This window comes from Mirounga angustirostris, unplaced genomic scaffold (genome assembly GCF_029215605.1).
Source record: "Mirounga angustirostris isolate CCGP_5_RB_7025 unplaced genomic scaffold, mMirAng1.0.hap1 SCAF_15, whole genome shotgun sequence".
Lineage (NCBI taxonomy): Eukaryota > Metazoa > Chordata > Mammalia > Carnivora > Phocidae > Mirounga > Mirounga angustirostris.
The window spans coordinates 81919602-81939390 of NW_026991723.1; the positions used below are offsets into that span (position 1 = coordinate 81919602).

The following is a 19789-nucleotide window of genomic DNA, read 5'->3' on the forward strand; positions in this document are numbered from 1 at the left end:
CCCCAAATCCCAAAAGTTTCACACAGCAAAATTTTATTTCTTGCTCACACGATACATCCATTACAGGTCACCAGGGCTGTTCGATGGATAGTGATTCGGAGAAAACCACACTGATAGAGGTCCACCACAGCTTATCAAAAACCTATGGCCTCCTTGGCAGGGAAAGACAGATTGGAGAATTTCACGTGGTTTTCCATTGCCTTAATCCAGAAATAACACACATCACTTAAACTCATATTTCTTTGGACAGAAGTTGTCATGTGTTCATAACAAACTGCAAGGGGTGGGAAATGTTAGTTTTTGTATGGAATATTTGGTAAACATCACTGTTCCTATCACAATTAGAATATGTGTCATTTTCTTATTAATTTTTTGGAATCCTTTCTACTATATGAACACTAATCCTTTCTATTATATGAATATATATATATATATATATATATATATATATATATATATATATATATATATATATATACATCATCAGTATTTTCTCCAAATCCTTTGACTCTCTTTTAACTTCATTCATGATATCACTGGTCACACACACATTTTCACTTTTATATAGTCAAATCTGCCCATCTTTTCCTTCACAACTTCAGGGTTTATATTTTGCCGAGAAGGGTTATTCCATCCACAAAATTATAAAAATATTCTCCTGTATTTCCATGTTATAGTTTTAGGGATTTTTACTTTTAAATCTTCAAATACATCTGGAATTTATTTTCTTTTTTTTCAATTTTATTTTATATGTTATGTTAATCACTATACAATACATCATTAGTTTTTGATGTAGTGATCCACGATTCATTGTTTTCGTATAACACCCAGTGCACCATGCAGTACGTGCCCTCCTTAATACCCATCACTGGGCTAACCCATCCCCCCCAACCCCCTCCCCTCTAACACCCTCCGTTTGTTTCTCAGAGTCCATAGTCTCTCATGGTTCATCTCCCCCTCCGATTCCCCCCCCTTCATTTTTCCATTCCTTCTCCTAATGTCCTCCACGCTATTCCTTATGTTCCACTAATAAGTGAAACCATATGATAATTGACTTTCTCTGCTTGACTTATTTCACTTAGCATAATCTCCTCCAGTCCCATCCATGTTGATGTAAAAGTTGGGTATTCATCCTTTCTGATGGCTGAGTAATAGTCCATTGTATATATGGGCCACATCTTCTTTATCCATTCATCTATTGAAGGGCATCTCGGCTCTTTCCACAGTTTGGCTATTGCAGACATTGCTGCCATGAACAATGGGTGCATATGGCCCTTCTTTTCACTACATCTGTGTCTTTGGGGTAAATACCGAGTAGTGCAATTGCTGGGTCATAGTGTAGCTCTATTTTTAATTTTTTGAGGCACCTCCACACTGTTTTCCAAAGTGGCTGTACCAACTTACATTCCCACGAACAGTGTAAGAGGGTTCCCCTTTCTCCACAACCTCTCCAATATTTGTTGTTCCTTGCCTTGTCAATTTTTGCCATTCTAACTGGTGTAAGGTGGTATCTCAATGTGTTTTTTTTTTTTTTAATTTTATTATGTTAAGTTAGTCACCATACAATACATCATTAGTTTTTGATGTAGTGATCCACGATCCATTGTTTTCGTATAACACCCAGTGCTCCATGCAGTACATGCCCTCCTTAATACCCATCACCAGGCTAACCAATCCCCCCTCCCCCCTCCCCTCTAAAACCCTGTTTGTTTCTCAGGTCCATAGTCTCTCATGGTTCATCTCTCCCTCCAATTCCCCCCGCCCATTTTTCCCTTCCTTCTCCTAATGTCCTCCATGTTTTGATTTGAATTTCCCTGATGGCTAATGATGATGAACATTTTTTCATGTGTCTGTTAGCCATTTGTATGTCTTCTTTGGAGAAGTGTCTGTTCATGTCTTCTGCCCATTTTTTGACTTGATTATTTGTTTTTTGGGTGTAGAGTTTGAGAAGTTCTTTATAGATCTTGGATACCAGCCCTTTATCTATAGTGTCATTTGCAAATATCTTCTCCCATTCTGTGGGTTGCCTCTTTGTTTGGAATTTATTTTCACATATGGTATAATGTCAAGATCTAAATTTATTAAATTTATCTTTTAATTGAATACACATTTGTCCCACAATTTTCTTTCCTCCCACATCGAAAAAGGCTAAGTGCCTTTTTAGTTAGGTCTATTTCTGGATTCTACTCTGCTCCATCAGCTGGATTTTACATTCTTACACCAATACTATGCTGTTGTAATGAGCAAAGCTTTGTTGTATGTTTTTCTAACTGGGAAGACAAACCCATCATCATTATTTTGCTTTGTTTTCAAAATTATATTGTTACTTTTACAGATTTTCTTTTATTAACAAGTTTTAGAGTAGACTTGACATATTCTATAAAGAACCCTTTTAGAATTTTGTGAGTCTACTGAATATATGTATTAATTTGGGGAAACTGACATTTTTACTACATTATCTTACCATCCAGGAATATGGATTATGTGACCAACTGGTCACCCTCTACTACCTACTCCTTATGGGTTTTTGCTGTCAGTTTTCTTTGGGGAGAGATCATTCCTAGTGAGATTTTTTTGTACCACAAAATTGTAAACAAAATACCTTTTCACTGTTCTGGAGGAGGCCCTAAGCCAGGATATTATCATTGCAGAGTTTCAGATTGGGATAGCATGCATTTTGTTACAAGGGTAAATGACTGTCTTCACTGGATAGTATCATCTCTGGGAAGATTATTGATATTAGTTCCTCATAGAGTTGCTAAGTCTGGCAGCCCTACAGTCCTCGGGTGTGTCCAGAAGTATGTTGCTAGGGACTTGAACTTGGGAAAATGAGAACATAGAAAGGGGGACTTTCCTCTGGGAGAGATAAATTTGCCATAAGATTATGCTGCCAGGATAAGGAAAGAAAAGATCAGAAGGGGAGCCCCTTAAAAAAGAGTACACAGCCAATGGCATCTAGGGACAGTAAGATCAGCCACCTAATTTTATAGTTTTCTCCACTGTTACCTCTCTGTGTTAGCTTCAAGTCTTGGTAGACACAGCCTTGAGCATTGTGTGTTTTGAGAAATAATGAGAGAAGATCTAATCAAACTTTGCAGCAAAACAAATCAGAGCAAACAGCAGTAGCAGAGATAAGCTCACAGGAAGACAAGCAAGGATATTCTGTCTTGAGCATGGGGGCATGGCCCAGGACAGCTGACTTTTCTTTTTTTTTAAGTTTTTATCTTGATTCCAGTTAGTTAACATACAGTGTTATATTAGCTTCAGGTGTACAATAGACTAATTGAACACTTCCATGTATCACCCTGTGAAAGCTGAGTTTTCAAGGGAGAAGCAACTCTCCTGAAGGATGAAGAAGAACTTGCAAACATTCAGGTTATATATGTTCTATCGCTAAGATTCAAGCAAAGCTCTCATTCCATGCCATAAATATAGAACAATGCTGTTCTTCTCCCTCTTAAAAAATGAGTAAAATTGACATTACTCCATGTTAATTCTGTATAATTACATATCATGACAAACCACTTAGAAAACACGGGCTGTCACCAAGGGGACCCTTTGCAGGATGTAGATCAGAGAAGTAACCAAATAATTACAAAGTTGTTCCTAATTTATATAGATCATTCTGGTCGCCAGATGGGGTTGTGATGGAAAGCTTCTATTTGTCCATTTACCCTTCTCTCCACCCTTGGCCACCCTGCTCTGTGCTCCCTGAGGCTGAGATATGTATCAAAAGATTCTTTTTCAAAAACTTGGCAATAAGAAAATAAATAACCCTAATAAAACAAGACAAGGACTTTAAAGGCACCTCACCAAAGAAGATACAGATAGAAAATAAGCAAAGGAAACATGTCATCAGGGAAATGCAAAATAAAACCACAGTATGATACCACAACACATCCATTAGAATGGCCAAAATTCAAACACTGACAATACCAAATGCTGACAAAAATGTAGAGCAACAAGAATTCTCATTCATTACTGGTGGAAGTTCAAAATGTACAGACAGTCTTGCAGTTTCTTACAGAACTAAACATATTCTTACTATATGATCCAGCAAACACACTCCTTGGAATTAACCTAAAGGAGTTGAACACTTATATCCACACAAAACCCTATCTATGGATGTTGGTAGTACCTTTATTTACAACTGCCAAACTTGGAAGCACCAAGTAGGATGTTGCTACTGTCCTTCCTTCAGTAAGTGAGTGGATAAATAAACAGTGATATATCCAGACAATTAAATATTATTCAGTACAAAAAAAAAGAGCTATTAAGACTGGAAAACACATGGAGAAAACTTAAATGCATATTACTAAATGAAAGAAGCCAATTTGAAAAAGCTACATGCTATAGGATTCCAATACATGGCATTCTGGAAAAGGAAAAACTATGGAGACAGTAAAAGATCGGTGGATACCAGGGCATAGGTGGAAGGGAGGGATGAACAGGTGGAACACCAAGGACTTTAGGGCCAGTGAAATTATTCTCTATGATACTATAATGTTGTCAATAGACATTTGTCAAAATGTACAACACCAAGAGTGAACCCTAATGTAAACTATGGATTTGAGTGATGATGATGTGTCAGTGGGGTTCATCAATTATGACAAGTGTAGCATTCTAGTGGGGATGTTGATAATCGGGGGGTTTCGTGCATGTGTGGGGGCTGTGGCTATGTGGGAACTCTCTGGACCATGTGACCAATTTTGCTGTGAACTTATAACTGCTCTAAAAAAAATCAAGACTATTAAAGGGAAAAGATAAAATAAAGAAAATAAAGTTGTGATTGCTAAGCATTTATAGATGAGGACAACGTGGTTTAGTGAAGCTAAACAACTTGCCAAAGTTCCCCCATTTAGTAATTAGTGAAACTGGGATGTCTGCTTTAAGAAACTGAAGCAATAAAGTGTTTAAGAAAGGCAAACAAAAACCACACACACACACACACACACACACACACACACACACACACTGAGGTTCAAAAAAGTATTGCAAAAGCTACACAGCCTGTAGGAGGCAGAGCTAGCATCTGAATCTATTCCAACTGGCTCCAGAACCCATATCTTAATCCTTTCCCTGGAACGCTACACCTGCACCTAGATACAGTCATGCCTGCAGACACAGAACTTCAGAGATGTCAGACGCCATCACCTCTCCTTCCAGGTAGGCACACATAAGCCGACACACAGACATGCATAAGGAGCACATGCATAAACAGAGAGCATGCATGAATGCATGAACTCACATGTTCATGTACATACATCACATACATGTGCATGAAAACCTCCACCCCTATTGCTGCATGGCCCTAATTCCCTTCCTGGGGATATGAGGCTACACCTCTAGAGCCCAGTTTCCCCAAGGCTCAGAGCATAGAGCTCAGTGAGGACATCAGTAATGTTCTTCTCTCCTGGGAAGACCACAGGGCCAATGCCCCCAGGGCTCTGGCATTCAGAGGAGAGGCCCCTGGGTCTCCCTTTCCATCACCAACACCCACTGTAGGTAAAAAGAAGAGAGCACTTTTCTGAAAGTAGATCTGCACTTGCCCTGGCCTGCTCCCTCACAGATTCAGAGCCTGATCTTAACTCCCTGGCAGGCCCCCTAGCCTGGTCAGGATCCTGAATCTCCTCTGTCAGGCCCACAGGTAGGCAGGCTGAGGGCTCTTTGGGAACAGAGACTGGGTTGGATCAACCTCTTCATATGATCTTCCTCCCTTTTCCTTATCCTATCTTCTCTCCTCTATCTCAAAGACAGGAGACAAAGGAACGAGAAAGCTAGCGTAATGCAAGGGATAAGAGCACATATTCTCAAGCTGGACTCTACCTTCTAGCTGTGTGGACTTAGGCAAGTCACTTCAGTTCCTCGTGCCTCACTTTCACTATCTGTAAAATGGGGTATTGTGAAGAACTAATGGACTTAATGTACGTAGAATTCCTAGAGCAGTGTCTGGTACACATAAGCACTGTGTCATTGCTATTGTATTGTATTGTATTACACTACCATCCTGACTGAGGATATCCCCGGGAAGGGCTGCAATGAAGTAGGTGTCTCCCACAGGAGACATCTGGGTGATGCACTACCAGCTCAGCAGAGGGACACAAGAGACTGGGTTTCCGCAAAAGTCCCACTCTAAGCACTTCTGGTCCATCATATGGATACCAAAGACAACTATTTACAAAATAGGAATGAAATGGACAGAAGACAATAATTTACAAAAAAGGAATTCCAGGGGGCATATCTCCAATGTCAACTTGCCTTGGAATCTAGAATTTAACAGCTGGAAATGGCTGGGTAAAATTCTAATCTGATATAGGAGTGAACACTAGGCATGAAGGAGAGATTTTGGAGAACTGAAAAGAGAAGAACCATGCCAGGAAAGAGCCCTGTGGGATCCCTAAGAGGACGTATCTACATACAAAGTTAAATATGGAAGGAATTCCTCACTCCATCCCTATAATCTCACTTCAGAAGGCAACTACATACACATAAACACACACACACCACAACAAACACAAATATAAAGGAGATATACTTCTTTGCAGAAAATGGAATTATTCTATACGCATTGCTCTGCAACTTGTTTTTATCACTTAACAAAATGTCATGGACACTAGTATTACCTTGAAAATATAGCTTAGCAATCAATACCTTCTGCTCTGCCATCGGACTGCTTGAACTAAAATCCCAACTCTACCACTTACTAACTGTGGGATCTGGTAAATTACTTTGCTAAATATTTTTTTATTGAAAATAAGGGTATTATGCTAAGCAAAATAAGTCAGTGAGAGAAAGACAAATACGATATGATTTCACTCATATGTGGAATTTAAGAAACAAAACAGCTGAACATAGGGGAAGGGAAGGAAAAAGAAAATAAGATTAAAATTGAGAGGAAGGCAAGCCATAAGAGATGCCAAACTCTAGGAAATGAATGGAGGGTTGCTGGAGGGGAGGTAGATGGGGTATGGGGTAACTGGGTGACGGGCAGTAAGGAGGACACTTGATGTAATGAGTGCTGGGTGTTAATATGCAACTGATGAATCACTAAATTCTACCTCTGAAACTAATAAAAAATGAAAAGAAGGATAATAATGGTGGAAAATTTATCTAGGATTTGGGGAAAATAAAATCATAAAATACATGAAAAGCACTTACCTCAGGGTGGAATATACTGAGTACTGATAAACGTTGACTATCATCAGCCATCTTATTTCGTTAGAGGATGGGTGCTATTGAGTAATGAGAATGCACTATTAATTGTTTTAATAATTTGTGGATATTTAGGTTGTTTCTTATGTTGGTTTTGTTTGTTCTTTTCTTTTAATCTGGTACTACGAGTAATGCTACAAATATGTGTGTATGTATCTTTGTGTGACACATAAATGAATATTTTTAAAGGATGGACTTTTATGAGTGGAATTACTGGACAAAGAGATGCAGATTTTTTATTCTGACAGAGACTGCCAAAAAGCCTATACTGATTATCCCCTCATTACCAGTGTATATGAGGGTCTTTTTCCTTTTGAATATTGCCAAAAAAATTTATTGACAATCCGATGAGTAAAAATTGTGTTTCAGTCTAATTTACATTTTTTGATTACCAACTAGGTTGGTATGTTTTCTTTGGTAAATGTATTGTAGATATTTTCTTTAAGTCCATAGTTAATATTTTAGTTTTACTTATGATCTCTTTTGGTGTCATTTTCACATTTTTGAGTACAGTGTTTTGTCATTCTTGCCTCTACATTTTTTTCTCAATTGGAATGGCATCCACATCTCGAGACCATATAAATATGCCCTTTATTTTTGGCTAATACTTTATGATTTGGATTTTTTACTTCTAGTTTGTTCATATGGATTTTGTTTCTATGTGGGTTAGAAAAAAATCTAGCCTTATTTTTTACAAAGGTTTTGCATGTCTTTTGATTAAGATCCATATACATGTATAAATATAGGCATATAGCATTCTTTATGTTGGTTCATTAATTGGTTTTTCTCTCTGTGTATGATTATCGTATTTTTTTTTCATTATTACATACTTTGATTTTTGGTTAGAAAAACTCTGTTGGGGCGCCTGGGTGGCTCAGTCAGTTGAGCATCCAACTCTTGATTTTGGCTCATGTCATGATCTCAGGGTCATGAGATTGAGCCTACATCAGGCTTAGTGCTGGGCATGGAGCCTGCTTAAGATTCTCTTTCTCTCTCTCCCTCTGCCCCTCCCCCACTCTCTCTTGCTCTCTAAAGAAAAGAAAAACTGTCATTCTAATTTTTTTTTTCAAAATTGTCTTTCCCAGGCTATTTATTCCTCTAGATGAATTTTAGAATGACCTTCTCAAGTCCTATTAAAAATGTCCTTGGGAGGGCATCTGGGTGGCTCAGTCAGTTAAGCGTCTACCTTTGGCTCGGGTCATGATCCCAGAGTCCTGGGATCGAGCCCAGTGTCGGGCTCCCTCCTCAGCAGGTAGCCTGTTTCTCCCTTTCCTCCCCGCTCGTGCTCTTGCTATCTCTGTCGCTCTCTCTGCCTCTCTCTCTCAAATAAATAAATAAAATCTTTTAAAAAAAATGCCCTTGAGTAAAGAAATACTCTTGGGGTATTATCATAGGTGCATTAAATTTTATTAATTCCAGAAGAATTTTCTTACAGCTTTATTGAGATATAATTGACATATATAACACTGTGTTAGTTAAAGGTCTACAACATGATGATTTGATACATGTTGTGCAATGATTCCCACAGTATGGTTAGTTAATATCTCCTTCACCTCACATAATTACCATGTCTGGTTCTTTTACAAGAACATTTAAGAACTACTGTCTCAAACTGAATGTTGGTCAGGAGGGGCTGGGAGAGTGGGGGAATCGGAGAGATGCTTAAAGGTACAAATTCGCAACCAGTAAATGAATAAATCCTGGAGATTTAACATGCAGCATAATGATTACAGACAACAATAATGAATTATATATAAACCTCTCAGTTTCTAAGAGTGGTAGATTTTAATTGTTCCCATCACAAAAAAGAAATGACAATTACATGGTGTGATAGAGGTGACAGCTAATGCTATGCTGGTAATCATACTGTAACTTAAATGCATCAAATGAACACATTTTACAGCTTAAGTTTACACAATGTCATATATATCAATTATATCTCAATTAAAATAAATAATAAATATCTACTGTCTTAGCAAATATCAAGTATATAAAACAATATTACTAACTTTTGTCACCACACTTTACATTAGATTTCCAGAACTTACTGACCTTACAAATGGAAATGTGTACCTTCTGTTCGACATGTCCCCATTTCTCCCATCCTAGCCTCTGGCAACCACAACTGTACTCTCTGTTTCTATGACTGTCTTTTTTAGATTCAGCAATAAAAAGAAGGAAATCCTGCCAATTGCAACTTGGATGGAACTTGTGGGCATCATGCTAAACAGACAGAGAAAGACAGCTACTGTATAATATCACTTATATGTGCAATCTCAGAATTGGCACTTTTAAATTGAATCTTCCCTTTATAGAAGTACAGTATCTCCATTTATTCAGACATCCTTTTGTGTTCTGTTACACTTTCTTCAGAGAGACCATTCTCATCTCTTTTTACTTTTTTCTATCAGATTTATTGCTCAGTAGATTTTAGACTTTTTTTTGGAAGAAACAATGATTTGTTTGTTTTTTTTAAGATTTTTATTTATTTGAGAGAGAGAATGCACAAGTGGGGAGGGGCAGAGAGGGAAGGAGGAAGAATCTAGCAGATGAATCCTGTTTTTCATCACAACAGCTGCTGGCATTCTTTCATCAAAAGTCCATCCATCAGGATTTCTCCATCCTGATTGGCCAAGGGGTCCTGCTTTGGTTGCCAGGGCCTCCTTCAGCTAAATTTGATATTCCTGAAATCTCATGGATATACTTTGTGTCATTTTTAAATATTTCTGTCAGCGATGTTCTGAACAGGTGGTCTCCTCGGGTTTTACTTCTCTTGTTGTGAAGTCTTTAACAGAGTTCAAATAGCAGGTTTCTGTAAGTTGACTGTAGGTTCCAAGAAATTCCTTGAACTGTTTGGTCTGATCAGATTCTGGTATTTGTGCTGCCATATGCTTTTGGTATGTTTATACCTTTCCTGATGCATGACTTTCCTTGTTGTTCTGGAAAATTAGTTCTCCAACCTTTGCTTGAATGTCTCCACTGAGGCCTGATTTCTTACTGGAGCATAGACTCTCACATCCTACACCAGTGCGAGGCTGGGGGGCTGCACTACCAGTAGATGTAGGGACAGAGGGTCTGGATCAGGGCAGGCACTGCAGTCACCGGATGGTTAGACCTTCTTGCCATTGCCAATTGAAACCTTTTACTCCATTACATTTTTCTACTACAGGATAATATTTATATTTGCATGGTATCTTATTATCTGGCCACTGTGATAAATCTTTATAGGTTTAAAAGTTCTCAGATGAGTACCTTGGATTTTTTTTAGATAGCCAAACAAGCCAACTAAAAATAATGACAAGGTAAATGTTATGCCTATTTCATTAATTTTGTTTTTTCACTGGCTTACACTACCATCTGAGCACTATAGTTTAATAGTGGTAAAAGAAGCCATCCTTGCCTTGTCTTTTCCTTAACTGGTGGAATGGGATGTTTACATTCAAAGTTTTCTATTCTGGTAAATATAAATGTTTAGAATGAGAACTTCACAGTTTTTTAGTCAGAATAGCTCATGTATATAAAGCCATCCCCTGGACAAAGAAGAAAAAAAAAATCTAAGGAGTTGCTCAAGGAATGACCTAAAAAGAATATTTGGAAAGAGAATTGAGAAAACTCAGACAAATTACACTAACAGAATTTCCAAAAAAAAAAAAAATTACCTAAGGACACATGAGAAAATATTAGTTTCTCATGTAGAAAGCATCTTGGAATCTTCTTATTTTTCTCTTACCAGATTTTACTCCTTCTTTTTCTAGAATGTCTTGAAGTAAATATTCTTTAAAATCAGAAGAAATATCAATGGGCTTTTTTATAACCTGGAGATTAGGGAAGAAGCTGACTTGATGAAATTGCCCTTCACATCTCTCCAACTGCTTCTCCACACCCTGCCCACAAAGGCACAGACATGGAGGCAAAGAACTACAGCAGCAACTCAGGCTTTATCCTCCTGGGCATCTCTTCCAACCCTCAGCTACAAAAACCACTCTTTGCCATCTTCCTCATCATGTACATGGTCACTGTCACGGGCAATATACTCATCATCCTGGCCATCCACTCTGACTCCCGACTCCATACCCCCATGTACTTTTTCCTCAGCAACCTGTCCTTCATGGATATCTGCTTCACAATAGTCATTGTGCCCAAGATGCTGGCAAATTTACCATCAGACACCAAGGCTATCTCCTTCGTAGGATGCCTGGTCCAGATGTACTTCTTCATGGCCTTTGCAAATACTGACAGTTACCTGCTGGCCTCCATGGCCATAGACCGGCTGGTAGCCATCTGCAACCCTTTCCACTATGATATGGTCATGAACCCACGGCGTTGCCTCCTCATGCTGCTGGGTTCTTGCACCATCTCCCACCTGCACTCCCTGCTCCGGGTGCTACTCATGTCCCGCCTATCCTTCTGCGCCTCCCATGTCATTAAGCACTTCTTTTGTGATACCCAGCCTGTGCTAAAACTATCCTGCTCTGACACATCCTCCAGCCAGATAGTGGTCATGACCGAGACCCTGGCTGTCATCGTGACCCCCTTCCTGTGCATCCTCTTCTCCTACCTGCGAATCATCATCACTGTGCTCAGAATTCCCTCTACAGCTGGCAAGTGGAAGGCCTTCTCTACCTGTGGCTCCCACCTCACTGTAGTGGCCTTGTTCTATGGGAGTGTCATCTATGTCTATTTTAGGCCCCTGTCCCTGTACTCAGTGGTGAAGGACCGGGTAGCCACAGTCATGTACACAGTAGTGACACCCATGCTGAACCCCTTCATCTATAGCCTGAGGAACAAAGATATGAAGAGGGGTTTGAGAAAATTAAGGGACAGAATTCACTCATAGAAAGAACATACAGATGGAATACCTTAATTGGGAGATGACCTAAGAGGTGATCACATCACCCTTCCCTCCTACCCATTTTTTACATGGTGCCCAAACAGGTTGAAGAAGGTAGTGATGGAGAGCAATAAGAGCCCCGACCTAGAAGCTAGAACACTTAGTTTCTATCAGTGACCTTGACCAATTACATGTACAATCCCAGGCCAAGTGCTGCTAGGAATCCACATTTCAGGAAAACGGTTTCTGCCACCTACATAAATAAAGCTATCCTGAAGTGGAATAAAGCTGTCTCCAAATACCTCCTCCATGGGTTTGACTTTGGGTAATACTCAAGAAAGTACAAAGTCCTTTCTTGGTTTTGAGTGTAAGAAGCTACATGACTTCAGTAGGGAATTGGGAAAGACTTCTTGGAATAATGACCTAAGGTTATCCTAAAGGATGGATTGATTTTGACAGATGAAAGTTCAGTACAGCAGGAAATGGGCAGAACATTCCAAATAGTGGGACCCACACAAAGAGGAAGAAGCAAGAAACACTGGAATGTGTTTGAGGGACAATGGAGAGTCCTATGAGGCTTGTTCAGTTTGAGAACAGAGACAATAAGGCTGGAAAGATGGAAGAATCTACAAATCAGATGTAGTACCCGCCCCAACACCAAGGTGTCATCACAGTGAATTCTGAGCACTTCTATTCCCTTCCCCCTTGCTTCTACCTTTGTCCACATGGCCATGATCCTCATTGAAATGCCCTTTATATCCTGGAAAAAAGCAATGCATGTCAGTCAGGATAAGCTAGGTTGTGCTGAGGAAACAAACAATGTCAAAATCATTGGACCTTGAAACCGAAGATTTATTTCATATTGACACTGCATGTTCACCATTGAAAAGCATAGAGTGCTACTCACTTTAAACACTCAGGGACCAAAGCTGATGGAGCAGACACCATTGTAAACACTGATCATCACTCTCTCAGAAGCTGATGAAACCTCTTGAAGATTTTGCACTGGCATTTAATACAATGGTCTAGATGTGACTCACAGCACTTGTGGCCACAACTTATGTCAACAAGTAACCTCCCTAAAGTTCACACTAAAGGGAATTCTAGATAACAACAGACAATGAGGGGCACCTGGGTGGCTCAGTTGGTTAAGTGTCTGCCTTCAGCTCAGGTCTCCAAGTCCAGGGATCAAGCCCCACATTGGGCTCCCTGCTCAGTGGGGAGTCTTCTTCTCCCCCTCCCTCTGCCCCTCCACCTGCTTGTGCTCTCTATCTCTCAAATAAATAAACAAAATCTTTTAAAAAAGAAAAAAGAGGGACCATGAGATATACGTTGTGGTGAAAGTGTTACATATCTGTCCCCCAGGTTAGTCCTAACCTTCTCAGTCACAGCTCAAGTGCTGTCTCTGTCAGAATAGACAGCACTTTCCACAAGATAGCCTGCCACCCTTCAAAGGGTGAGCTGATGTTGGCAGGTAGTATTGAAAAACTTTAATCAAAGTTTTGCTATCCAAACAAAGGAGGCTAGCGTGAACTTGGAAATTTGCTAATGAACAACAGTGAGAATGAAATAAATCCCTTCTGAAAGTACATATAGTCAGAGCAAAGGTCTAAGCAGGCCTTCTGAACACCCTGCCCAGTCAGGTGAAGAGCTTCTACGTGGCCCTTGGGAACAGACCAGGAAACCCTTTGGCAGCTCCTCCTCCCACCATATAGAAGATAACCTGTGAGGCTGGTGACACAACAGTGGAATAATTCTAGAAGCATGTCGTGTGATGAGGAAACTGTGAAGGGAAATGTATTGGGTCCTTCTACTGCAAGCTCATTACATATATGAAAATGTTGGAGGGGCGCCTGGGTGGCTCAGTTGGTTGAGCGACTGCCTTCGGCTCAGGTCATGGTCCTGGAGTCCTGGGATCGAGTCCCGCATCGGGCTCCCTGCTCGGCAGGGGGTCTGCTTCTCCCTCTGACCCTCTTCCCTCTCGTGCTCTCTGTCTCTCATTCTCTCTCTCTAAAATAAATACATAAATGAAATCTTTAAAAAAAAAAAAAGGGAAGAAAATGTTGGAGATTTTACACAATCCTGAGCTAAGAAAAATTACTTCTTGAACATATTTTGCCTGTTGATCAGAGTAAGTAACATACACTAGGAGGGGTGTGAAACATGAATGCTGAGGAGAAGAGTGCTGAGTATTTCTGACATCGAAGAGTCTGATAGAGAACGTATTAGCAAAGAGGACAGAAAAGGAGTAGTTGTATCATCCAAGACTAGAAGTTTCAAGAGGCTGTGACTATTAACCAACATTAAAATATGAACAGTTTAAGCGAAATAAGCCTGGAAGACTGTCCATTGACTTTAATGACATGAAGGTCTTTGGTGACATTGTTAATGAAGCTGCAGTGGAGAAATGGAAAGAAGACTGGTGTGGGTTAAGGATTCAGTTGTGAGTCTGCACATTCACGATGAACAGTCTGAAAGGAAATAAGTAAACTACCTCACCAGTAGCATCAGAAAGAATAAATTACTTATGAATAAATTCAATTAAGAAGGTGAAAGACTGGGGCACCTGGGTGGCTCAGTCGTTAAGCGTCTGCCTTCAGCTCAGGTCATGATCCCAGAGTCCTGGGATCAAGCCCCATGTCAGGCTCCCTGCTCAGCGGGAAGCCTGCTTCTTCCTCTCCCACTCCCCCTGCTTGTGTTCCCTCTCTCGCTGTGTCTCTCTCTGTCAAATAAATAAAATCTTTAAAAAATAATAATAATAAAAAAATATTAAAAAAGAAGGTGAAAGACTTAAATAATGGAAACAAAAACATTTCATGAAAGAAGTTAAAGAAGGTCCCAAATATATGGCAAAATATCATCTGTTTATGGATTGGAAGGATAAGTATTGTTAAAATACCATTCTTTTTTTTTTTTTATTTGAGAGAGAGAGAGAGAGAGCATGCATGCATGAGCAAGGGAGCGAAACAGAGAGAGAAGCAGACTCCCCATCGGGCAGGGAGCCTAATGAGGGGCTTGATCCTAGGATCCTGAGATCATGACCCAAGCTAAAGGCAGATATTTAACTGACTGAGCCACTTGGGTGCCCCATTAAAATACCATTCTAACCAAAGTGATCTACAGATTCAATTCAATCCCTATTAAAATCCTAAAATCCCAATGGCATATACAGCCATAAATAAAGGAATCCTAAAATTCATATGAAAATACAAGGGGGGGGAATAAAACAAGATGAAATCAGAGAGGGAGACAAACCACAAAAGACACTTAACTATAGGAAACAAACTGAGGGTTGCTGGAGGGGAGGTGGGTGGGGGGATGGGGTAACTGGGTGATGGGCATTAAGGAGGGCACTTGATGTAATGAGCACTGGGTGTTATGTGTAACCGATGAATAACTGAACTCTACCTCTGAAACTAATGATACACTATATGTTAATTAATTGAATTTAAATAAAATAAAATTTTAAAGAAAGAAAGTACAGGGTTGCCTGGCTAGTTCAGGCGGTTAAACATCTGCCTTCAGCTCAGGTCATGATCCCAGAGTCCTGGGATCCAGGCCCACATTTTGCTTCCTGCTCAGTGGGGAGTCTGCTTCTCCCTCTCCCTCTGCCCCTCCCCCCTGCTTATGCTCTCTCTCTCTTGCACATGCATGCTCTCTCTGTGTCTCTCTCTTAAATAAATAAAATCTTTAAAAAAAAAAAAAAAGGTACAAAGAATCCCAAACAGCAAAACAATCTTGAGAATATAAAACAAAATAGAATGCTCACATTTCATGATTTTGAAATATATTACAAAGCAACAATATCAAAACAGTATGGTCCTGGCATAAAGACTGATGAAACAGAACAGAAAGTCCAGATAGAAATTCAAGTCCATACAATCAACTAATTTTAAACAAAGGCATCAAGAATATACAATAAGGAAAGGGTAGTCTCTTCAACAAGCAATGTTACAAAAACTAGATATCCACATGCAAAAGAATGAAATTGGACCCTTATACTACTCACTAAAACCAACTTGAAATTGATTAAAGACTTAACTGTAGGTCCTGAAACCATAAAACTCTTATATAAAACTTACGGAAAAAGCTCTTTGACATTGGTGTTGGCAGTGATTTCTTGGATAGAACACCAAAAGCACAGGCAGCAACAACAAAAAACTAGACAAGTTGGAATATGTCAAACTAAAAAGCTTCTACAAAGCAAACAAAACAGAGTGAAAAAAAGCAACCTAGGAAATAGCAGAAAATATTTGCAAAACATATCTGATAATCTATTAGGTTAAGAGATAAGCCCATTATAAGATATATTGTGGGGAAATTGTATTTTCCTACAATTCACTAGAAGGAAAAAAAAAAAAACAAATAACCTAATTTCAAAATGGGCTATGGATTTGAACAGCATTTTTCCAAAGAAGACATACAAATGGTCCACAAGTATATGAAAAGATGCTCAAGATCGTTAACTTAATGCCACTGAACTATACATTTTAAAATGGCTAAAATGGTAAGTTTTATGTTATGTATGGTTTACAACTAAAAAGGGGGGTGGTTAATGAATGGATTGATAGGTGTTGCTGTGTCAGCACCAGCTCATCAGCAAAGAGGAGTTTTTATGTGAAGACCTGGACTCGTCCCTTGACTCCATGCATTCTCCCACATCTTGGAAGAAGCCCCAGGCTTTCTCTATACATTTGCCTCTGTCTCCTTAGAAATCACTAGAATAACAAGTGATTAATTATCTGGAGATCCAAGAAAAACACTGCTACAGCAGCCTGAGTTTCCTTGGTCTCTACTGAGAGGTCTCTACTTCTCTCCCAGACACAGTGTTTAATGAGTTCCCTGGGGCTGGTGCCTGGGGAGGCTGCCTACCTCCTTGGGGTGAGGTCACGTACAGGACAGTCAGATAGTTCTAAGCGCACACCCTATCCCTCAACATCTGAACCTGAAGCAGTAAGGTGGTGGATGGTTGGGGAGGAAAGAAAGGCTCATGATTCCAGTTCCTGGGGCTACATTGAGAGGTCACCTCTCTGGAGGAAGCAGAAAAGTGGCCGCATCAGTTGCTGATAACCTTATCTCTAGACTGAAGCAACAATCACACATGCCCCACACACCCAGCATTATAGGTCTTGACACCTCTCACCAGAAGCTGGGGCTTTTCCCTTTTCTTGACTTGATATGAACATTCTTTCTATGCTCCAAACCCTCTATTCCTCCTCTAGACATCAGGATCAACAAGGCTAAGGAGAAGGTGCTTGCGTCCTCCAAAGGCTATGTGAGGTCACCATCCCTTACCTGAGTAAGTAACTGGTATCCCCAACCATACCCAACCTATATGTTTCTAACCTGGAGTGTCAGAAACTTACGAATACATTCATTTTTACAGAGAAGAAAATCTTTTTTTGCATGCAACATGTTAATGCCAGGGTCATGTGACCCTTACCACCCTGACTCCAATATTTTTTTGTCTCAGACTCCTCCATGTGCCTCTGTTTCCCTTCTCCATTCACAAAAAAAAAAAAAAAATGGAAGGATTTGCAATGAATGTGTGAGACTCCAAGCAAAGAGATCGACACTTTTGAAGGACTGGTGTAACTGCTTGGATGCTGAGGGGTAAAAGTCCAGCCTCTGTCATCACAGCCTGGCTTCACAGTGTCCCCAAAGCCAGTCCTGCACTAAAGAGAACCCATATCAGTGGCCTTACCCCAACTTGAGAGCAGCATGGGACACAGGCTGTGGGAAAGGCTGAAACAAGAGAAGGGTAAGGGAGGAGAAAATTCCTAAGACAGTGCAGTATTAAATGACCATTTCCATGTGCTATACACACACACACACACACACAGTGAAATATTACTCTGCCATAAAAAAGAATGAGATCTTGCCATTTGTGACATGGATGGACCTACAGCGTATTAACGCTAAGTGAAATACATCAGACAAAGACAAATGCCATATGATTTCACTTACATGTGGAATCTAAAAAGCAAAACAAAACAAAACAAAAGCAGAAAAAGACTTATAAATGCAGAGAACAAAGTGATGATTACCAGAGGGAAGGGGAGTGGGGGAAGAACCAAATGGGTAAAAGGGAGTGGGAGATACAGGTTTCCAGTTATGGAATAAATAAGTCATGAGGATGAAAGCTACAGCATAGGGAACATAGTCAATGTACTGTAATAGCAACGTTAACTGGTGACAGATGGTAGCTACACTTACCGTGAGCATAGCATGGTGTAGAGGGTTTTCAAATCACTATGTTGTGCACCTGAAATTATTGTAACATGTGTGTCAACTATACTTCAGTATAATAAATACAAAAATAACCAACTTCCTTCTTCAGGTTTCAACTGGCCCTCTGCAAATTGATCGTGTAAATTAGAATTTCAGTTTTGATATTTTTCTTTAGCACTGAGAGCTTGTCTTCAAAATCATCCTTTTTTAAAAAAAAATCAGTAAAACACATGAAAGCAAGATTCTTCTGGGTAAAGAGGAAGATCCTGGGACTCCTGAGTCCCTATTCACACTCTACCTTGCTGATGATGGGTCTGTCACATAGGAGTGTCAGTCATGGGATGGAGGAAGAGGGTGACTGGAGATGGGGGAGAACTAGAAGCTGTGTCCTGAAGGGGTCAGGCCGGAGGAGGCAGGAGACAGTGGACGTGGAAAAGTGAAGATGCAGGCAGACATGGCCACTGTCTTCAAGCACCTGTCGGGTGACTTACTATCTGTTCACCCCTGTGTCCCCAGGACCTACCATGACTGCCGGCACTCAGAAAGTACTTACTGAATGCTGAACAAATCAGTAGCTCCACAAGTAAAAGAAGAACAAAATTGTGGTCACTTGTAACTGAAATCAGTTAAGAAAGGATATTGGAAGTGTGAGGTTTAGAATTCTTGACTCTTGGCTTTAATACCAAAAATACCCACAGATAAAAAATTGGAAGGTAATTCCAAAAATTGGAAGGGAACTCACTAGTTCCCTGTCACCAGATATATTCAAGCTGGATGACCACCCTCAGGGCTTCTGCCAGTTTCCTGCCCTGGGTGGTGGCTTGGAAGGGATGATTTCTGAGTGTTCTTCTGACTCAGATTATTTAGATCTCTGTATATTTCTTCAGGTACTTATTGAACATCAATTATGTGCCAGTTTCCTAAGGTTTACATATACAAATCCATTAAATAAGGTTGAACAGAAATAATTACTGCTGGGGGGCGCCTGGGTGGCTCAGTCGTTAATCGTCTGCCTTCAGCTCAGGTCATGATCCCAGGGTCCTAGGATCGAGCCCCGCATCGGGCTCCCTGCTCTGCAGGAAGCCTCCTTCTCCCTCTCCCACTCCCCTTGCTTACGTTCCTGCTCTCGCTCTCTCTCTAATAAATAAATAAAATCTTTAAAAAAATAAAAAATAAATAAATAAGTAAATAAAAAGAAATAATTACAGCTGGGATTTATCAGTTTATTCTGTCCCACTTAAATTACTAACTGATTTGTATACATATTATGAGAATCCTCGTAACTGCCTAGAGGCAAATCCTATTATATAATTCTTGTTTTCTAAACCAGAAAACTAAGGCTTAAGGTTAAGCAGCTTGCCCAAGTCACTCTGCCAAAATCTGGTGAGGCTAGGACTTGAGCCCAGGACTGTCTGATCTCAGAGCCCTCAATCCTAGCCACGAAGCTACTAAGTGGAGTTTGCAGTTGAACCCAACCCAGTCCACACCTGACATGGTCCTGAGATTGAGAGGTCC

At 40.0% G+C, this 19789-nt stretch overlaps 2 protein-coding genes and 1 pseudogene across 2 annotated transcripts in view; 1 reads left to right on the plus strand and 2 right to left on the minus strand.

Annotated features, from left to right (window-relative positions):
* The window catches only part of LOC123849976 (olfactory receptor 1L8-like), a 254310-nt gene that overhangs the window by 165869 nt on the left and 68652 nt on the right, over positions 1-19789 (minus strand). The gene's annotated exons all lie outside the window — the stretch shown is intronic.
* On the minus strand, positions 9449-10598 carry LOC123841127 (mitochondrial import inner membrane translocase subunit Tim9-like; annotated as a pseudogene).
* LOC123841126 (olfactory receptor 1L6) lies at positions 11102-12049 on the plus strand. Its single transcript, XM_045870801.2, has one exon. The coding sequence runs from the start codon at positions 11117-11119 to the stop codon at positions 12047-12049; it is 933 nt and encodes a 310-aa protein (XP_045726757.2). The 5' UTR covers positions 11102-11116.

Bases quoted from the DNA above. Each gene is read 5' to 3' on its own strand.
- LOC123841126 (XM_045870801.2), top strand. From the start codon at position 11,117: ATGGAGGCAAAGAACTACAGCAGCAACTCAGGCTTTATCCTCCTGGGC.